A 21793-nucleotide genomic window follows, 5' to 3' on the forward strand; every position below is an offset into this window, starting at 1 on the left:
CAAAACAATGTCTATAGTCCAGAAAGGCTACCTGAGGCAATGTAGACAGTAGCGGAGACACAACTTGACTTTCACTGTAGATGGCTAGTGGATGCAGCGGACATGACTCTCACTATAGATGGCACATGAGATACGATAGCACGGGATACAGGGCACAGGCAGCAGGAACAGGAAACACTGGGAACTGGAAAACACTGGGAGACCATTTGCAAGACAAACTTTAGGTATACAACAACGCTTAGGCAAGGAACAAGTGGGCAGAGCCCATTTTATAATCCAGCAGGATCCTGCGCTAATTAAAGATTATAGACAGCTGGACGTGTACTGGCCCTTTAAAAGGTCGTGCACGCGCGGGCACGCACGCCCTGCGGGAACCAGTCACAGAACCCGGAAGTGAGTGCCGGCGTCTCCCTGGAGGGAGATGCCGCCGGGAACACAGACATCCATTGCCAGAGCCATCAGATGGGAAGTCTGAACAACGATCCGCAGCCATGGACATTACACCCGATTCCAGTTTGAGCTCCACTACCGTCTGGCCGACAAGAATGTGAGAGCCGATGCCTTGACCAGGTCGTTCGAGGACTCCATGGAGTCTCCACAAAGTATTATTGACCCGTCTTGCATTGTCTCGGTCAACCCTCTGCAGGTTAGAAACATCCCTCCGGGGAGGACTTCTCTGCGCCTGGCTGACAGAGGGAGAATCCTCCGCTGGGGACACAGCTCCAGACTGATATGATTGCCTGTAATTTTTGGGGGCCCACGCTGCTCAAAGACATCATGGACTTTGTTTAATCCTGCTCGGTGTGTGCAGCTAACAAGGTTGCTCACTCCAAACCTGCTGGCCTGCTCCTGCCGCTGCCTGCGCCCAATGCTCCCTGGCAGCATATAGCAATGGACTTTGTTACGGACCTGCCTCCCTCTGCGGTCTTGGTTTGTGGTGGACTTTCGAAGATGGCTCACTTCATTCCGCTGACTGGTCTACCTCCTGCTTCTCGACTGGCCGCCCTCTTCATCCAACACATCTTCTGCCTGCACGGCTTGCCTCTGCATATCGTGTCTGATCGGGAGGGGGGGGGTTCAGTTCACCTCAAAGTTCTGGAGAGCTCTCTGTGATCTCCTCAATGTAAAGTTGGACTTTTCTTCAGCCTACCATCCTCAGTCCAATGGTCAAGTCGCGAGGATTGACCAAATCATGGAGAACTACCTACGACACTTCATCTCCAAGCAGCATGATGACTGGGTGCAGCTTCTTCCTTGGGCCGAGTTCTCATATAATAATCATACTAGCGAGTCCACAAGAAATACACAGTTTTTCATAGTCTACGGCCAACACCAACGAATTCCTCTCCCGGTCTCCGTTATGTCCGAAGTGCCCGCAGTCAATTCCACTTTTAGGGACTTCCTGCGGATCTGGTAGCAGACCCGATCCTCTATTCTGCTGGCGATGGATCGGATGAAACTAAAGGCAGACACAAGGAGAAGAGAACATCCCAAGTTTTCTCCAGGTACCAAGGTCTGGCTGTCCTCCAGAAATATCCGGCTGAGGATCTTACAAGTTTGCTCCCAGGTTCCTCGGACCCTTCGAGATCTTTCAACAAATCAACCCGGTCTCCTACAAGCTTCGGCTGCATCCTACCGCCACCATTTTGTGGGCATGTGGACCCACTAGGCTGCTCCGCCAAAGCGGGGAGGCAGCTGGCCAAACAGGGAACCCCAGCAGTACAACGTCCCGCACAAGGGTACCTGGATAGTCCAGACAGTGGCCACAGCTCTGGCACAGATGGAGGTGGGAGCAGCAGGTAACGCCAGACGTGGCGGATGACAGCAGGTGCCGCAGGTTGCGCCAGACATGGAGAATCACACTGGATGTGGCAGATGGCACAGGACGTGGCCGATGACACAGGATGTGGCAAACAGCAGGTGCAGTAGACACGACTCCAACTAGTAGGCACAGGAACAAGAACACAGCACAGGATTCAGGAACAGGTAACAGGGCACTGGTAACAACCGGAACGGGAAACACTAAGGGAGCATTTGCAAGACAGACTTGGGATATACTAAACGCTCAGGCAAAGATCGGAAGGGCTGGGGCCTTCTTATAGTCCAGGAACTAATGGGAGTTGATAATGATGGTCTTCATGTGTGCGGGCTGGCCCTTTAAGAGCGGGCACGATCGTGCACGCATACCCTGCGGGACACAGTAGACCGGAGTGCTGGCGTCTCAGAGGAAGGAGATGGGGATCAGCGCTCACAGATCTATGGCTGCGGACATCAGGAGGTGAGTAGACCTGACGGCCCACGGCCATGGACGCTACAACTATCCTCAAGATCCCCAACTCCTTCCATGTCTCCCTTCTGAAGCCTGTGGTCTTGAACCGCTTCTCCAAGATTTCTACTCCTGCAGTGGCTCCCAGCGGTTCATCAGATACTTTTGAGGTTAAGGAGATTCTGGACACCAAAAGAGTGGGTGGAAAAACCTTTTATTTGGTGGATTGGAGGGGGTTTGGTCCTGAAGAGAGGTCCTGGGAGCCAGAGGAGAACCTTAATGCTCCTACCCTCCTGAAGAACTTTTTCTCTCGCTCTGGCTCCAAGAGGAGGGGGCATAAGAGGGGGGATACGGTCATGCCCATGGCCGTGGGCCGCCAGGTTTGCTTACGTCCTGACAGCCACAGATCAGTGAGTGCTTGTCCCAGTCTCCTCCTCAGGAGACGCCAGTGCTCACTTCCGCTTCACTCTGTTGTGTCCCGTAGGATTAAAGACCAAATTAGCCCATGAGCACCCTGGACTATAAGAAGGGCTCTGCCACTTCCTGCATTGCCTGAACGTTGTCGTCGTTACCCTAGTTTCTCTCTGAAAATGGTCAACTAAGTGTCTTCTAGTTCCCAGTGTTCCTGCTACCTGTAACCAGAGTTATCCTGCGCTGAGTACTACGCCTGGTGTCTGTCTGCTGTCGAAGTCCCATCCGAGCCTGTCTTGCTACTGTCTGAAGCTACCACAGGTACACCTATACGAACTATAGACTTTCACAAGTGTCCTGTTGGCCAGCTGCCATACCGTTAAGGCGGTACGGCCTAGTGAGTCCACCACGCTGGTGGGCGGAAACTTAGAGCGTGGGGCAGGAGAAGCAGAGGGAGCAGGAGCACTGACCAAAGCCGCCACCTGCTCTCCCAGCCAGACGGGACCGTGCTCAGTCTGGCTGAGGCCATTTATGTTGCAGCATGTAGCAAGGGGAAGAGTGCAGTTCTGGATGTACCTCCTGTGTGCTGCTCCAGTCTTAGACTGGATTCACACGACCATGTTACGTCCGGACGGAATGGACGGAACGTATTTCGGCCGGAAGTCCCGGACCGAACACACTGCAGAGAGCCAGGCTCCTAACATCATAGTTATGTATGACGCTAGGAGTCTCTGCCTCGCTGCTGGACAATTGTCCTGTACTGAAAACATGATTACAGTACGGTACAGTTGTCCTGCAGCGAGGCAGGGACTCCTAGCATCGTACAGAACTATGATGCTAGGAGCCCGGCTCCCTGCACGGTGTTCAGTCCGGGATTAACGGCCGAAATACGTTCCGTCGTTACGGACGTAACATGGTCGTGTGAATCCAGCCTAAGAGACAGGGAACTCGGCTGCACAGCCTATAAAATCCCCTGCTAGTCCCTCCCTCCCCTTGATGTCATCACCCTTCCCCTCTGTGTCCTATTACCCTCATATCTACATCATGTGCGGCATTCCCTCCACTGTGCCAGGGTCAGTCCGGCCTTTGCTGGACCTTCGATCGCTTGCTGTCGGACCTACGTTCTGGACTCCCCTTCCAGAACAACATGCTAAGATGTATCTCCTCTTAGGAGCAGCCCATCGGCACCCCGAGGTAAGAATCCATAATGAGCTTTTTGGCTTTTGCAAACATAACTTGATTATGCAAAAAGTAACAATTACTACAACTGATTCTTAAAAAATAAAATGATAATTCTCATTTGCATCGCTGCATTTTAAGTTCCTGCCGGGAATCCCCACCATTTCGCACATTGTCAGAGTGACCTGTGAAGTGACCTGGCAGAGGCTCAGAGGGGCGCTGATTCCACAGCCCAATACGGACGACTGGATTCAGATTGCAGAGGCTTATTACGACACAGCGCAGTTTCTTCACTGGATTGGTGCGATGGATGAAAAATACATCCTTGTTAAGAAGCTGCCGCACTCAGGATCCTGGTACTTCAATTACCAGCAGTATTTTTCAGTAATGCAGTTGGCCTTGGCTGACAGTAGGTAAACGTTTGTAATTGGGCCTATTGAAGCATGGCGTCTGCCTGCATCTTCAGGGGTTTTAGAATGGGTGAACCGCTTCAAGCCAACCAGCCCGCCCTGCAAAAGCCAACACGACTGCCGAAGGGTCTGCTCTTTTACCCCACGTGATGCGGCCCTTCCCAAGGCGCAATTTGAATGACAGGAGTCACATTTATAACTAATGGTGGACAAGAGCCCGCCGGTACGTGAAGTGCGCTGCCCTGCTGTTGTGACGGAGGTGCTCCCGTCCGCCCCACTGAGCGCCCCATGGCGCAGATTGTTGAAATCACGTAGGGGTGTGTCCAGTGTCGGCTGGCATTCATGTGGAGCAAGCGCCATTATAATTGCAGACACACCAATTGGATACTTATCAGGGTGCCTGTATATAAACCTCCCCTCTGCCCCCTCACCTTACCTTACCTTTCTCAGAAGAAAGCTTGTGAAACGCGCAGTGGAGGGTGTGGTGAGGGGACACAGCAGGAGTACATTTACATCATGGCCAATCAGGTCTGTACATGGTTAAAACTTTTTATCTATTTTTAATAATTTTTGAGGTCATATCTGGGTCAGACAGATATCTAGAATAGATACACTGGACTATATTTTTTCAGACCTATATGCTAGTTGGTTAAAGTGTAGCTAAACGTTTGACGAACTTCTGACATGTCAGAAGTTTGGATTGGTGGGGACCGAGCACTGAGACCCCCACCAATCGCTAGAACAAAGCAGCTGGAATGCTCGTGCGAGCGCTCAACTGCCTCGTGTCTGTTCGGCTTTTTCCGTACATAAATGTGTCGGTGTACGGACTCAATACAAAACTCTATGAGCCCGTACTCCGATACATCGGTTTTCCGTAAAAAGCCAAATAGAAACGAAGTGGCAGAGTGCTCACACGAGTGCTTTGTTCTAGCGATTGGTGGGGGTCTCAGTGCTCGGACCCCCACCAATCCAAACTTCTGACATGCCACTATGACATGTCAGAAGTTTGTCAAACGTTTAGCTACACTTTGGTTAATAAAGATTATATCAATAGTTAGATACTTATGTATACTTATGTATAGGTGCCTGACTGCTTTTCAGTGGTCTTATTATCTACGATTGATATTTTATGCTGGCAGCAATACTGCATTGATAGTCACACTTTATTTTATTTTTTTAAATCAGACAAGTTTTTATTGAGAATACAACAGGTATTATACATTTTTTGCATTTCTGAAAAAGTACAAAGGAAGCACTCAACAGGAGAAAAACAAAGCAACAGCATAACATCGTGTGTTTAGTACAAAGTTCCTGCAATTACATTACACTTTGCATTTCATCATTTTTTTAGTTGTACCTTCATATACCTCCCCCTCCCTAACCCTAACAACCAAACTCCCCCCTCCTCGCAGTACCTCCTCTGTTCCCTGATTTGCCAAACCCCTCCACCTCCTCCATCCTTCCTGTATTCCAAACAGCGATCCCGCCATACTTTGAACATATAAATGCGTCAGCCCACCTTCAAATCTCATCTAATGTGTCACATTACTATAGGTGTTCACCCATTTACTCCATTGCTTCTCATACTTATGGATTGCCCCTCTTTTCAAATATATTCGGTGTTCCAGTGATACCGTGTGGTTAACATATCCAACCAGCTCAGACACCTCCGGGGGATCCGCCTGCAGCCAATATTTTGCAATTAATTTCCTAGCGTGATACATAACCTTTTTGATAGCCAGTAATTCCACTCCATCCCCTCCTTCCTCCCCCATACAACCCAATAAAAAGTCACACTTTATTTTAGTACAAAGTGATATACTGCTACTGTATAATTAATATGCGGTGTCAGACCTTACTGCATGTACAATTAGTCAAGACCAATAGAAGAAACAATGAATGCTGAGAGACAATAGAATAATGAAAAAATACAAAAATACTTTATTGACATGAAATACACTGTATGATGATAAAAGAATCCATAAACCAACAGTAAAAACACGGATACTCGACTGAATATATATTGAACTGCATAGAAAACGGTGCATGAAATATATGAACTCCCTAGATGGAAAAGATTCCACTAGATGCTTACAAATATATGTATATAGTAATGAGGTACTGTAGACTGCTTAAACAGGTGAGCAAAATATATAAAAGTTTATATGCAAGGTAATGTAAACTGCATAAACCTATAAGCAGAGATCACAACATAAGCCAAATTACAATGCTGATAAAAATAGTCATGGTCCACTGACCTCAACATTCCATATATCACTATACATTCAAGTGAAACAAGCAAGTACAAGGTGGAAGTGAAACAAAGTGGATTTGCATCAGAGGGGTAGAAAGTCACACATACCCATTATGAATAAACACGGTAAGTACAGCCGGGATCCTCCCCAAGGTGCGTTTCGGCGCTAATGCCTTCGTCAGACGAAGGGTCTGCAGTAAGGTCTGACACCGCATATTAATTATATGATATATGGAATGCTGAGGTCAGTGGACCATGACTATTTTTATCAGCATTGTAATTTGGCTTATGTTGTGATCTCTGCTTATAGGTTTATGCAGTTTACATTACCTTGCATATAAACTTTTATATATTTTGCTCACCTGTTTAAGCAGTCTACAGTACCTCATTACTATATACATATATTTGTAAGCATCTAGTGGAATCTTTTCCATCTAGGGAGTTCATATATTTCATGCACCGTTTTCTATGCAGTTCAATATATATTCAGTCGAGTATCCGTGTTTTTACTGTTGGTTTATGGATTCTTTTATCATCATACAGTGTATTTCATGTCAATAAAGTATTTTTGTATTTTTTCATTATTCTATTGTCTCTCAGCATTCATTGTTTCTTCTATTGGTCTTGTCTATTCAATTAGTATGCTGTTTGGGTTTAACACCCTGGAATCAACCCTTAGAGTCATATATATATCTCACTTGCGATATGCTCTTTATTGGGGTATGTAGATTCATGTTGCTTTTTCGGATCGGTTATATGTACAATTAGTGTTCTTGTGCATATTGATGTAAATACCTCATTGTCACAAAGGGGTCTGTGGACCCACTGGGCCGTACCGCTTTGGCGGTAAGGCAGCTGGCCAACAGGGAGCAGGTGATTGTCTATAGTTCTATAGGTACCTGTGGCAGCTCAGACAGCAGCAGAGCAGGCTCGGCTGGGACTCCGGTAGCAGGCAGACGTCAGGCGAGGTGAAGCAGGTCAGACGTGGATGTAGCGCAGCACAACTTTGGCACAGCTCCGTGCTAGACCAGGAAGGTACGGATTGCTAGGAACAGGAACTAGAAACAAGTATAGGTACAGGGACTGGAACAGGAAACACACTAGGAGGCCATCACATAGACAAACTATAGGGAACACAACAACGCTCAGGCATAGAACTAGGGGCCTAGACCCCTCTTATAGTCCAGGGTACTCGCGGGTCAAAGTTCGTCCATGAGGTCTGGTGCGCGCGCTGCCCCTTTAAGAGCGGGCACGAGCGCGCGCACCCTACGGGATCCGGCAGAGGTGAGTGGACGCGAGCGCTGGCTCCAGAAGAGGCTGGACGGCAGCACGGAGGGCTTAACGGGAAGCCTCCATGACTGCCATAGGAGGGGCAGCCAATAGGGGAAGAGAGGGTTAGTTGAGGCAGGGAGAGGGAGGAGATTGAGTGGGGAGGAGCCGGGGGTGTTTCTGTTCTTCCCGCTGTTTTCGGCATTGAGCCGGAAGCAGCGGGAGGAGCAGCAAGTAAAATAATCAGCTCCCCTGCTCCGGCTTACCTGATCGCTGGCCTGGATCTTTCAGGCGGGCCCGTCTTCGCGCCGAGCCCGGCGCTCTGTGTCCCGCAGGGATGCGCTCCCCTCCCCCGCCCCTGTCTCAGACGCTGGTCACAGGGCGGTGGGGGGAGAGGTGAGGATCACTGCCCCTGCTCCGATAAAGCAGGGGGTGTCAGGGGAGCGGCGGTAGCTCAGGCTAGGTCACCCTGCCGCTCCCGGAGGTCCCGCCACCTGATCGTGGGAGTCCGGATGTGGCCCCCGCGGGCCCACGTCGCAATGGGAGCCCTTAGAGACGCTGCAGGCCAGGCTGCTGGGATGGGCGCCTCCTCCCAGGGCCTGCGTCCTGGCAGGAATCCCCAGCCGCGACGGAGCTCGGCGGTTAACAGGGAGTCGCAGGCCGGGCTCCCTGTCACACTTCCACAATCAGAGGCAGTTTTTCGGCATGCAGTCCACGGCCGCCCCGCATGGTGATGTTCCGGCCAGGGGGCAGGCTTCCTCAAGAGCATCGGTGAGGACGTCAAGATCGGCGGCGACGACGCGGCAACAGGTTCGGTCGGGACTCTGGGTCCCTGAGGTCGGGCGGCAGGTTGTCGGCTCATCTGCCAGCGTGCCTGGATCCCTGTGCGGAGATGTCGGTGCGAGTACCAAGTAAGAAGGGGGGAGAGGAACGTCGGCGGTATAGGCTTATCCCGCAGACGTTCGTCAATTGGTCCCAAGTTTTGCTATTTGGCAAGCGTGATCGAGGAAAGGTGCCAAAAAAATTGCTTGGCGTTGTTTTATTATTGGTATGCCATCGGGTTGGCCTATCGGGCGTACGGGGGGAAAGTAGATTGTTCAGGGGCATTGTACGGTGTACGTCGCTACCAAAAAACATGGCAGTCTCCACTTCTCGGTGTTGTCTTTTTGTCCTAGAGGTTGACTGGCCTCTATCCTCTTTTGTTAGGCTTGGTTGCGGTCCGGTCGGCGATCAGGGGATCAAAAAGGATATTGCGCGGTGGTGACGAGTTGCGGCCCGGTTAAGCAGTCCTTTCCCGGGAGCGTGGGCAAGATGGTCAGTCTAGTCAGTCCGGACAGGGCTTTGGGTCAAAGTTGGGGTTCTGATGGCAATTTCACGATGGCCGATGTAAGTTTGGTGCCACGTGTAGATTTGAGCGTGTCTGGGCGGAGCGCAACGGGTCCTTGCAGTGGGCCGGAAAAGGCATGCGAAAGGTAGGCGGCCGGGCCCTCAGTCTTCTGCCGTTGGTCCAGGGGCGGCGCCGGTGAGGGTGAAAAGGATTGCCCGGTATCTAAGTGAGTGTCCGAATAGGGGTGCAGCTAGAATAACTTACGAAGGGTTTTGTGTGGTTTTTGTTATACCTCCTCCTCCACACGGGGTTCCGGTTACCCGTTACAACCTTGAATCGGCTTATTTGCACTCGGCAGTCGGCTCGGGTAAACTTTGGAAGGAAGTGTCGTTGGGTCGCGGTCCGGGCCGGTTGCCGATAGAGAATCTAGTGGTATTCCCCTTTGGGTTTTGGGCAAAAGCGGGGCCTCATAGATTCCGGCTGATTCAGCATTCGCTTTCCCAGGGGATAGTACGTGAATGAGGGGATAGACAACGACTTATGCTCGGTTGTTTACGGGTCATTCGACACGGCGGTGCATTAGTGCGGTAGGCGGGGCCTGGGTCGGTGGCAAAAAACTGACCGTTAGGCAGCGTTCCGGTTGCTGCCTGTACATCCAGAGAGCCAACGGTCGTTGGGTTGGCTTCCGGAACGGGGGGTTTTATGTCGATGGGTGGCTTCCAATGGGATGCTCTCGGTCTGGCGCATGCTTTGAAGCAGTTAGTAGTTTCGTGGAATGGGTGACGAAGGGCGTAGCTGGGGTGGATTTATTAATACATTAGCTTGATGAGTTCGTGCGTCGGCCCTAGCGGTTCCCCTGTTTGCGGTAACGCATTGTATTCATCGCAGAAGGTTGCGACGGATCTTGGAATCCCTCTGGCGCCTGGTACAACCGGGGGCCCGGTTTCTACCATTTGTTTTAAGGGATCGAAATGCATTCAGTCGCAATTTAGGGCAGGCTTCCTGAAGGAAAGAAATTACTGCCATGGCGGCAGGAGGTGAGGCGGGCTTGACGATTGAAGAAGATCATTTTGCGCGATCTCCAGTAGCTGCTGGGGAAGTTGAGATTTGCCTGTCAGATTATGCCAAGGGGTAGAATTTTAGTAGGCGATTGGCGGCAGCAACGGCGGGTATCCTGGCATCTCGCTAATTTTTGGGAGGATTGGTTTGGATCACAAGGTCGGGGATGCGTTCCTAGGACAATATCGCTGTGGATGTCACCGGTAAATGATATGGGCAAGTTGGAGCTGTTGACTGATGCGGCGGGGCAGGTGGCTTTGGCGCATAGGCAGGAGGTCAATGGTGTGCGGGGAACTGGCCGGATAGCTGGGTGACCGGGGTCTTACGCGGAATATGGCCCGTCTTGAGCTCTCCCCAGGGTGGTTGTGGTGACCATTTGGGGGGGGGACAGGCCCAGGGATAAAAGGTTCGGTCCCACTGCAATGATATGGGGGTGGGTTAGCAATTAACAACTTATCAGCTTCGTCTCCACCTGTGGTTTCAGTTTTGTGTCATCTAGTTTTGGTGGCTTGTCTTAAACACGCGGGTTGTTGCGCTGCAGGTACCAGGGGTTTCCAATTGTATTGCTGATGCTCTTTCTCGCTCGCGGGGGATCGATTTCGCTAATTGGCACCGGCAGTGGAGCTGTTCGGTTTGGTTTGCCCGGAGCATGTCTGGGATCGGGTTTTCGATACCGGGGAACGGTTGATGGGGCGGTCGCTGGCTAGGAGGACTTGTAGCACTTGTTCAGCTTGCTGGCAGCAGTGGGAGGAGCGGGCAAGAGTTGGGGTAACATCAGTACGGAAAAGGACCGGTTGGTAGCATGGTTGTACTGGGGGATGTTGGGGAGGTGGTGGGGGGGTCGCATCGGGGGTATGCGTCCCCCAAAAAAGGTACATGGTTTGAAGACTTCATAGGGGTTATCCCTTTGAAGTGGTCTTCTGGTGGTTGTAGCCATCTGCGGAGGAGAGCGGGGCCTCCGAGCTGGTTCACGGCTGGAGGTAAGGTGTTGGTGGTGGTTGCAGATGGCTAACTCGAGGTAAAGCGTATCTAAAAAGTTTTTCCCTGGCAAAAGGGAGTAGTTTGTTGCGGGTGGGGCGTTTTGATTTAAATCACGGGGTTTCCAGGATGTTTCCAGGAGGTGTCCAAGATGTGACCCAGATGTGGGTCTGTGGGGGGATAGACTAGAGTTGTTTTCGGCGGTCCAAGACTGATCAAGTGGGTCGGTAGGGTTCTGCCCTTCCTAGGTCGCCGATGTGTCCGGTTGCTTTTATGGTTGGTTTCAGCCATGCGGTGGGGTGCCGGAGGCGCCATTACTCCGTCATGAGAATGGCTCGATTTTGTCCGAGTATCAAGTTGGTGCTAGATGTTAAAAATGCTTACGTGCGCCCTCATTTGTTGGGTGTGGGTAATGGTGTTTTGATTGTTTTCAGATGAGGTGCTTGTTTTCTTTTCAGATCATCGCCCTTGTTTAGGGGGGGGCTTTTGGGATAATCTTTGGGCACTGGGGGATGTCTGGTGGTGCGCCCGTTTCGGGAGTTGGTGCGGGAAATTAAGTGCAATTTATTGGGTTATGGGCATCTTATCCTCACCTAGTGATGGTGTGGTCGGGACATAGTTCCAAGGAAGATTTGGCGTTTAGCGAGATCAGCCGAGAAGGTGAACAAAGCCCGCAGTTAGGTAAACCGGGCGGTGTCACGTTTTTGTTGCCAAGAACGGGGGCATTTGTGTTTGTCACATGGACCTGGAGTCAGGAGTCGGGAATTATTGGAGGGGTGAGGGGGTACATTTGACCAAGGTTGGAATTGATCCTGGCTTTAGCAGACGGAATTGAGAGGGCGGTGGTGGTTGGAGGGACTCACAGGCTTAAGGTGGTCAAGGCCTGTTTCGCTGTGGCGGGGGGAGTCCTTGAGGTTGGTCAGTACAAAATGGTGGGGGGGTCGCATCGGGGGTATGCGTCCCCCAAAACGGTAGATCATTTGAAGACTTCATGGGGTGTTATCCCTTTGAAGTGGTCTTCTGGTGGAAGGTATATCACTTGAAGGCTTCATCGGGTGTTATCCCTTTGAAGTGGTCTTCTGGTGGAAGGTATATCATTTGAAGACTTTATCGGGTGTTATCCCTTTGAAGTGGTCTTCTGGTGGTTGGAGCCATCTGCAGAGGTGAGCGGTGCCTCCGAGCTGGTTTACGGCTGGAGGTAAAGAGTTGGTGGTGGTTTGCAGATGGCTAATTTAAAGGAAATCCGGTGTTAAAAGGGCATCAAGGACTTCCCCTGCTCTGTTAAGTGTTAATAATGTTGATTGTTATTTATGATTCTGACCCATGTAGGGTCATGGAATTATAGGAGGAATTCTCTGGTCAAATTCCTAAGGGAGTTATCCGAATGTTTCGGATTAAATTGCATTAAAAATAATGACAGTTAATAAACGGCTGCTGTGGCCATTTCACATCCAACCTCGGTTGTCACGTGTCTTTATGGGAACGGAAAGGGGAATAAAAGGTTAACGACTGCACTATGGATTCCGTCTGAAAAACGGAAACCCGCCGGAATGGTGACGAACAGAAACCATTAGCAATGTTTCCGTCACCATTGATATCAATGGTGATTGAAACGGAAGCTGTGGTTTCACTTTGACTTTCCATTGCAGGGTTCACCCGACGGAAACCTCCGACGGAACCCCGGAACGGAAAGCCAACGCTGATGTGAACAGGCCCTTATCCTCCAAGAGTCTGAGCTATATTTCACAGATAGAGCACCAAATTCTCGGTTTCCTTTTTTAGCAATTTGTACTACAGTGGCTCTTTAATTAAATCTAACCAGATGGTCTGGCCTTCCATCCTCACACGCATCTATGAGCCTTGGGCGCCCATGACTATGTTACTGATTCACCGCTTGGCCTCCTTTGGACCACTTTTGGTAGGTACTAACCACTGCATACCGGGAACACCCCACAAGACCCAACGTTTTGGAGAAGCTCTGACCCAGTTATCTAGTCATAACAATTTGGCCCTTGTAAAAGTCGCTCAGATCTTTACTTTTTTCCAGCAACTTCAAGAACTGACTGTTTCTTTCACTTCAAATGTCAGAGGTTTTAATGTTATGGCTGAATGGTGTATATGTATATTGTTGGTAATAAGAAACAAGTCAGAATTCAGATTTTCTTTTTATCACAATTACATCTTTTAGTCGATCACCAGACTAGTGTCAAGGAATTAACCCCTTAATGACGGCCCACTGCCTTTTGACGGCAGGTGGTGCATGTTAGTCTACAGCGACGTCTTTTGGCGTCACTGTAGAAGAGGCTGATGAGCGTTCCTGTGAGCGCTCATCCTTTAAGCAGGAGCTGTAACTAACAACACCTGATTCTAGAGAAGCCTGCTGAATACAGCTGGGGGTCGGAAAATATTCGGACCCCAGCTGTTTAACAATTTGATCCTTCAAAGGACCCCATGGCTGTCTGTTCAGTTTGCCTGCTGCTAGGGCACACTATGTGCTGCCCTAACAGCAGCCTGTGTCATAGTGACACAGTATGATGTATTGGCATACAGGAGTATGTTAATACATTACAAGTGAATAATAAAAGTCATTATTTTGCATAAAATATATTTTATTGCCCCTACACTAAATAAAAGCAAAAAACGTACACATATTAGGTATCTAAACGAAGAAGAACTAATCTAACGGGTTATTTAACATGAAACTTGATGCAGAGAATCGCTTTTGCTTATATTCACGCCGTAAAAATAAGGTTTTTTTTACGTCCAAACTATGAAAAAAAAATTTAATTTGTCCCGCATAAAACAAGGCCTCATACGGCCACGTTAATAAAGAAATAAAATGTTATGGCTGCTGAAATGCAGAGAGGTAAACACTGAAAAATTTAGGTGGTCATTAAGACCTTTTCGGGCCCAACCATTAAGGGGTTAAAGAACCTGCTAAAGTAAATACAAGAAGACTATTTTACCACTAGGTGGTAATATTTGATAATTAAAGCAGTTTCTATCTATTGCACAAGAAGAGTTCTCATACAGTGATTATGTGTCCACGAACCACAGAAGCGGAGTAGATGGTATTTACACACAACAATGTAAAAAGGAACACATTCCTCCAATTTCACACTAAGGCTATAATCAGACATCGCGAAGCAGATTTGAGATAAAGCCAGAAGTGGTTTCAAAAGGAATAGGAAATATGAAGGAAGAATTTAGACTTCTCCTTTCTCCTAGATTCACTTCTGGCTTTGGCTCAATTATCTGTATCAAAATCTGTAAGGCCCTATTCACATGACAGGTTTTCCCGGCCGTGTGACGGCTGTTCAAAAACAAAAACGGACATCACACGGCAGCAGTAGGAACAATAGACCCCAAATGGGACTAGTCACACGACCGATTTTTTGACGCCCCGGGAAACCCGGTCGTCAAAATATAGGGCATGCACTATTTTCGGCTGTTCTCCCGGTCACCCGGCTCCCATAGAAGTCTATGGGGCCGGGTAATACACGGCTATTACTGGAATGTGTTCTGTGTGACGGCCGTATCTTCCGTTGCTCGCTCTTTCCTCCTCCTAGTGCGAAGTGCATGTGAGGAGAAGGAGGAGGGTATTTTTTTGCTCCCTGTAGGAGCGGAATCCCCAATCCCCGGCCACAGCTTCGGCAACACTGTTGCCGGGGATTGGGGATTCCACTCCAGGAGAAGCCACATATGGACAGTGAAGTCAGGGACTTGTCCTGGAACGGTGGCGTTATCTACAGAAAGGTGGGGGGGGGTGCTATGCAAAAGGGTCCTGTGTAGAACTACCTACAGAGGGGCTGTGTGGCATTACCTACAGGGGGGGCTGTACAAATGAAATTAATCCGTTTTTAAAACGGACAGGGGAAAAACCAGATGCAAAACAGGTCAAAATCGGCCGTTAAAAACGGAGACACGGCCCAGAACAGAAAGGATTCAAAACGGCTGAGAAAAACGGACCAAAACAGCGGTTTTTAATCGACCGACACTCGGACCCTGTCGTGTGAATAGAGCCTAAAAAAATCGCAATACGTGAACGTAGCCTAAGGGTATGTTCACACGGCGGGGGTCCGTAACGGCTGAAATTACGGGGATGTTTCAGCCTGAAAACATCACCGTAATTTCAGCCGTACCGGCATGTGCAGGCGCTTGAACGCCGCGTCAATTACGGCCGTAATTAGCGCTGCTATTCATTGGAGTCAATGAATAGCGGCTCCAATTACGGTCAAAGAAGTGACAGGTCACTTCTTCTACGCGGGCGTCTATTTACGCGCCGTCATTTGACAGCGGCGCGTAAATATACGCCTCGTGTGAACAGACAAACGTCTGCCCATTGCTTTCAATGGGCAGATGTTTGTCAGCGCTATTGAGGCGCTATTTTCAGACATAATTCGGGGCAAAAACGCCCGAATTACGTCCGTAAATAGGCCATGTGAACATACCCTTAAGGCCCCCTGTAGATTTTGTTGCAGAAATTTCTGCGACTGAAAATCAGTTCCATTAATCGGAGTGATCAATAGAAAGAATGCCTGCAGGCAAACGAACCCTTTTTCCCAATTACCCCAACTAGCGATAAAATATATATTTTATTGTGCTACGTATAGCAAAACAAGACAGACCACATATAGGTTGTACCCCTGATGACGCTACTAGTTAGCGAAACATGTCGTGGGGGCTCTGTCTGTTTTAATTCCTGCCTAAGCCGTATCTACTGCCTTTTCACTTAGTCAATTTAACTTGCTAACGCTATTCATTACGGCCTCATGGTTGCTGACACAGTGCTGTAGTTGTATCAGCAGTTCACTTTCATGTCCGGCTTCTGGCAGTGCCAATTTTAATAACATATATGTGGTCTGTCTTGTTTTGCTATACGTAGCACAATAAAATATATCTTTTATCGCTAGTTGGGGTAGTTGGGAAAAAGGGTTCGTTTGCCTGCAGGCATTCTTTCTATTGATTATATATATTATACCTGCCGACTACCCAGGGTCTCTGTTCGTTTTTTGCATTAATCGGAGTAGGTTTATTTCTGCAGCAGGTGCATGGATTTCAGCAATTTTCAATTTGATTTGTAGAACTGATTTTCAGTCGCAGAAATTTCTGAGACGAAGGCCTCATTTACACGAGCGTGTGCGTTTTGCGCGCTGAAAAAATGCAGCGTATTGCGCGCGTTGGCATTGCGTTTGCACTGCGTATACGCAGCGTTGGTGCGTTTTAAACGCGCGCACGACTAGCGTTTGCAACGCGCGTAAAAAACGCAGAGGGGATTAATGCGAGGCCAGCCTACAAATAAGCCAGCTGGCCCAACCCCTGCTTGCTGGGAGAAGCCGGTTTTGCACCTTATTTCCCCCTCTGCAGAAACCCCAGTGTGTGTTTCTCCATTGAAGTTGGAATTGGCTTTGCACGGCACACTTATGCCTTCTCAGTCGCTGGCATGTGTGCTTCTTGCCTGGATGATCTCACGTCGTTTTGGGGAGCGTCGACCCATGCTGCAGCACCAGACACTTGTAAGATGTCGCATTTGGGTTCATCCACTTGTGGCCCAACATACGAAGAAAGGCCATTTCCATAGCCTGTATGAGGACTTACGACGGCATCCTGAAAAATTTAGCGCCTTCTGCCGCATGTCTGTGGCCACATTTGACCTTCTGCTTGAGCAGATTCGCTCTGGTCTCACCTACAAGAATACCAACATGAGACGCTGTATTTCTCCCGAGGAACGTCTGCTTGTGACCTTGAGGTATGTGTGCAGTTGCTATTACTTAGTCAGTGACGCTGTCTGTTTTACCAGCCCCCCTTACATGTGTTGTGGCTTTCTTTTTCTTTCTCTTTGTTTTCTAGATTTCTGGCCACAGGCAATAGTTATCATTCGTTACATTTCGAATTTCTTTTGGGAGTGACCACCATTTCGTTCATTGTCACATCCACCTGTCGTGTTGTGGCAGAGGTTAAAGACCACGGTCATGCCTCAGCCCACGACAGAACAGTGGCTAAGTATTTCAGAGGGATTTCTTAGAGAAAGTGAATTTCCAAATTGCATTGGTGCCCTGGACGGCAAACACATTCGTGTGAGAACGCCCCCACGCAGTGGCTCGCAATACTATAACTACAAGCAGTTTTTTTCCATGGTATCGTTAGCCTTGGCGGACACTAATTATTGTTTCACTATTGTTGACATCGGCTCGTATGGAAGCTCGGCAGATGCCCGCATATTCCGTTCATCAAGAATGGGGAAGCGACTCGTGAATAATCGACTGGCGGTGCCGGAACCTTCCATCCTCCCGGGCTACAGCGGACCCCCAATCCCGTATGTCATCGTGGCGGATGAGGGGTTTGCCCTGACAAGGCAAGTCATGCGTCCTTTTGCGAGAAGGGGCTTGGATGACCGTCGGCGCATGTTCAATCTCCGCCTAGGCCGAGCTCGTCGATGTGTGGAATGTGCCTTTGGCATTATGTCGAACAGGTGGCGTGTCTTTCTAACAACAATGCAATTGTCCATGCAGAATGTCACACGTGTTATACAAGCGTGTGTCGTTCTGCATAACTTCTGCCGCATTAATGATGCTACCTTTGATGCAGAATATATCCTAACACATGCAGGCAGCAGCCACACTGTCCCTGTTATTCCTCTCGGCCGATCTCTCTCATCCGGCCTTCGAGTGCGGGATACTTTGGCGGCATATTTCGAGTGCCCATCAGGAGCCGCACCGTGGGGGCGTGATTACCTTTGAAGGTTTGTCTGTTTGGAGGCTTCACTACACACGTCACATGTGGCCAGGGTTTTTTGAAGTTTTTAGGGTTCGTGTTGGGTTAGGGACTCGCAAAACATGAGGACCCTTGACGCGGGTTGCGAGCTTACATCTGTCGTGGTTTGAGCAGGACTTTTGATATTTGGCAACATGCTTTCTGGAGATAGAATGATGGGCGGCCTAAAGTTAGGCAAGTCCAATTACAAGTGTACTTAGTGTGCTTCAGGGCCCATGACAGCACCCAAACGTTCACACCTCTTGCAAACAATGTCAAACCCCGAGAGATTAACTAAAACCTCATATCACGTGTGCATGCATTGGGCCCAAAGGCCAGAAGTGTGAGAGGGTATAGCCAAAAGAAATGTGGGTCAAACATTGTGTTGAGGGGTGTAAAATAAAAACACGCAATAGAAACAATCAACATCCATGTTTTTAATGTGTTCGGAATTCACACAACGGAAACATGGTGTGGTCAGGAAAATACACATACATATTGTAGAAACAAACGAACACCAACATGGTGTAATCTACATGAGAGGACGAGTTGCCATCCCTTCATAAAAAACTAATTGGCCGCCCAAATATCACGACACCAACACACTCACAGGTGTTGGTAGTGGTGGCCCGGGGAGGAATACGCCGGCATTTCAGCACCACTATGCTGGACCTGGAGCTGCGGAGGTTGTTCCTTGCCAGCATAGTGGTGCTGATGTTGTCCGTGGTACGTTGGGGCAGGGAAGTGGGGAGCCATAGGGCGCATATAGGGGTGCGGCCGTGGCATCTGGGGGGCTGGATGGTATGTTGCCGGCATCTGGGGTGTGGTGGCCGGCATGGCTAATCCGCGCCACTGCTCAATGGCCGTGAAGCAGTGGTTTGGATTGTGGGGCGGTGTGGAGGCGTCGATCAAGGTTATGATCGACGCTTGCAGACGGGCCATATGATCTATGGGGACCAGCCGGAGTAGGGGAACGATGCTGCGCCCAAAAGAGTCGTTCCCGTCCTCATCCGCGGCTCGGCGTAGATATTCAAGGACCCAGCTATCAACTTGCCCAGCAGCGGAGGCCTGTGGAGCACGGCACCAGCGAGTGGGGGCACGCACGGGGCGCTCCTCAGCCGGAGAGGCGACGGCCCGTGCAGACTGGACAGGGGCGGGGTCCAGGGGTGTCGGCTCGGGGCTAAGAGGCAGGACATGGGCAGCAGGAGGTTCCGGCAGAGACTCTCCGATGTCCATCTCCTCAGTTGTATCCTCCAAATTGTCGGTGGTTCTATAATGGGAAAATTGCGTAAGAACAGAATATAGAACAATGCCCACAACAACACGATGGCAAACAGAACATGGGCGAACACACATTAGACACATGCAAAAGCAGAATCTCTTACGTGCGCATCTCCATTATGTCCTTCAGGAACATCAACTGTTTTGTGTACATGTAAGGGCGCTTACGCGAGCCGCCATCTCCGCTGCGTCTCTTTTTCCCCATTTCTCGGCGGAATTGGTCCCGGCAGCTCCGCCACCGTGTTTTGATGTCTTGGACTGTTGGAGTAAAAACAAATATAACGCCATAAGAACTGTGCCCTCTCACTAAAATAAGGGGCCCTGCCCTGCCAATGACATGGTACACGGTGATGCGCCTGCTCCACAAAAGGTCATTGGGCAAATGCGCGGAAGACACATACAGGGCCCCAGTTCTCCAATACGGATGACATTGCATTGCAGGAAAAAACATTGTACTCACCCAACCGACTGCAGTCCCGGGTTCAGCTACTCTCCCACTCCTCGCCAAAAAGCTCCCTCGCTACCTCCTCCCAGGCGTCCTCCTTGACCGTGCGGTCGTGGTACGCCTCCGCGCGAGTGTCCCAAATCGCACCATGGCCCTGGACCAGAGCGATGAGGCGCACGATTATAGAACATGTCGTGAGTTTTACGCAACGCACTCGCGCTGCGCAAAATTCACGCATCGTCTGCACTGCCCCATAGAGTAACATAGGTGCGTCCGACACGAGTGAAACGCACGCGCGTATATTACGCTCGTGTAAATGAGGCCTAAATCTGCAGCGTGTGCAGGTAAAATCAGCACGCTGCACATTAGTGTAATTGCTGCAGATTTTCGTCCAGATTGGAGGACAAAAAATCTGCAGCGTATTAAGTGGATGAGATTTTAAGAATGCGATCCACATGCTGCTGAAAGTTTCCAGGCAGATTCTAGAAATCATAGCATGTCAATTTATGATGTGTAATCGTTGCAGACTTGGATTAAAGTGAAGTTGAATTGAAAATTCTAAAACAAATACCAACTCTTGCGATTTTTGATGCAAATTCCACTTTTTAAAAAAAAAAAATAATTCTATACTCACTGCTCCTGGTTTTCCTGTACCAGTCTAAAAAAAAAAAAATGTAAGATGCGACAAATTTATTAAGAGGCACCCACATCTTAAGTTTGTTGGATCGTTGGCGTCAGTAAAAAATGGACCACACTACAATAGCAGTCAGTGTGCATTCTGATTGTTTCACTGACCCATTGACTTGAATGGGCTAGTATAGAACAAGAATCAGACCAAACTAGTGCATGCTGTGATAATCTCTGCATGGGCGGATGGTCCGTGTAGAAAATCAGTCATGGGAACGAGCCCATTGACTTTAATGTGTCAGTGTTCAGTCGACGTGCTGTCAGTTATACACTTAGGGTATGTGCACACGATGAGAGGCTTTTACGGCTGAAATGACAGACTGTTTTCAGGAGAAAACAGCTGCCTCGTTTCAGCCGTATTTCCTCCTCCTAGCATTTTGCGAGGCTTCTGACAGCCGTAAATTTTGAGCTGTGCTTCATTGAGTTCAATGAAGAACGGCTCAAATTATGTCTGAAAGAAGTATCCTGCACTTCTTTTGACGAGGCTGTATTTTTACGCGTCGTCGTTTGACAGCTGTCAAAAGACGACGCGTAAAATTACAGCCTCGTCAAAAGAAGTGCAGGACACTTCTTGGGACGTTTTTGGAGCAGTTTTCTCATAGACTCTATTGAAAACCGCTCCAAAAACGGCCGAAAAAACGGCGCGAAAAACGTGAGTTGCTCAAAAAACATCTGAAAATCAGGTGCTGTTTTCCCTTGAAAACAGCTCCGTATTTTCAGACGTTTTTGGCTCAGCGTGTGAACATACCCTTAGGGTATGTGCACACGATGAGAGGCTTTTACGTCTGAAAAGACAGACTGTTTTTAGGAGAAAACAGCTGCCTCGTTTCAGACGTAAAAGCTCCTCCTCGTAATATGCGAGGCGTCTGACGCTCGTAAATCTTGAGCTGCTCTTGGTTGACTTCAATGAAGAACGGCTAAAATTACGTTGCAAAGAAGTGTCCTGCACTTCTTTGCCGAGGCAGTCAATTTACACGTCTTCGTTTGACAGCTGTCAAACGACGACGCGTAAATTACAGGTCGTCTGCACAATACGTCCGCAAACCCATTCAAATGAATGGGCAGATGTTTGCCGACATATTGTAGCCCTATTTTCAGGCGTAAATCGAGGCATAATACGCAGTGGCGGATCCTCATATGGGCGTTTCGGGCGGCCGCCCGGGGCCCAAGGCTGAACGGGGGCCCATAGCTGCCCAAACCGCACACAAGTGAAAAAAAAAAACTCTCCAGGGCTGCTGCCGGCCGCATTCTAGCGGTCATCGGTCCCACGTGCTGCTGATGAAGAGGAGGGGGGGGGGGATGTGCAGGGGGAGTCATTTTCGGCCAGGGAACAGGGGCACAGCACATCAGCTGTAGAGAGCAGACTGTCAGAGATTGTGATTGGCAGGTGCTGGAGTCTCCCTGACAGTCTGCTCCTCTGTGCTGCTGTGCTGCTGTCCCTCCTGTTTAAATCTCCAGCAGCTGCCTGATAACA

The 21793-nt window shown here is 49.3% G+C and overlaps 1 protein-coding gene across 1 annotated transcript; it reads right to left on the reverse strand.

The window, feature by feature from the left end:
- Window positions 1-18403: 18403 nt before the first annotated feature.
- Window positions 18404-19437, reverse strand: LOC142742083 (uncharacterized). Its single transcript, XM_075851515.1, has 2 exons — window positions 19292-19437; window positions 18404-19176 (listed from the first exon to the last, which is right to left on the reverse strand). The coding sequence occupies exons 1-2, from the start codon at window positions 19390-19392 to the stop codon at window positions 18513-18515; spliced, it is 765 nt and encodes a 254-aa protein (XP_075707630.1). The 5' UTR covers window positions 19393-19437; the 3' UTR covers window positions 18404-18512.
- Between the last annotated feature and the right edge of the window lie 2356 nt (window positions 19438-21793).

The sequence above is a fragment of the Rhinoderma darwinii genome, chromosome 1 (genome assembly GCF_050947455.1).
Source record: "Rhinoderma darwinii isolate aRhiDar2 chromosome 1, aRhiDar2.hap1, whole genome shotgun sequence".
In the NCBI taxonomy this organism is placed as follows: Eukaryota; Metazoa; Chordata; class Amphibia; order Anura; family Rhinodermatidae; genus Rhinoderma; species Rhinoderma darwinii.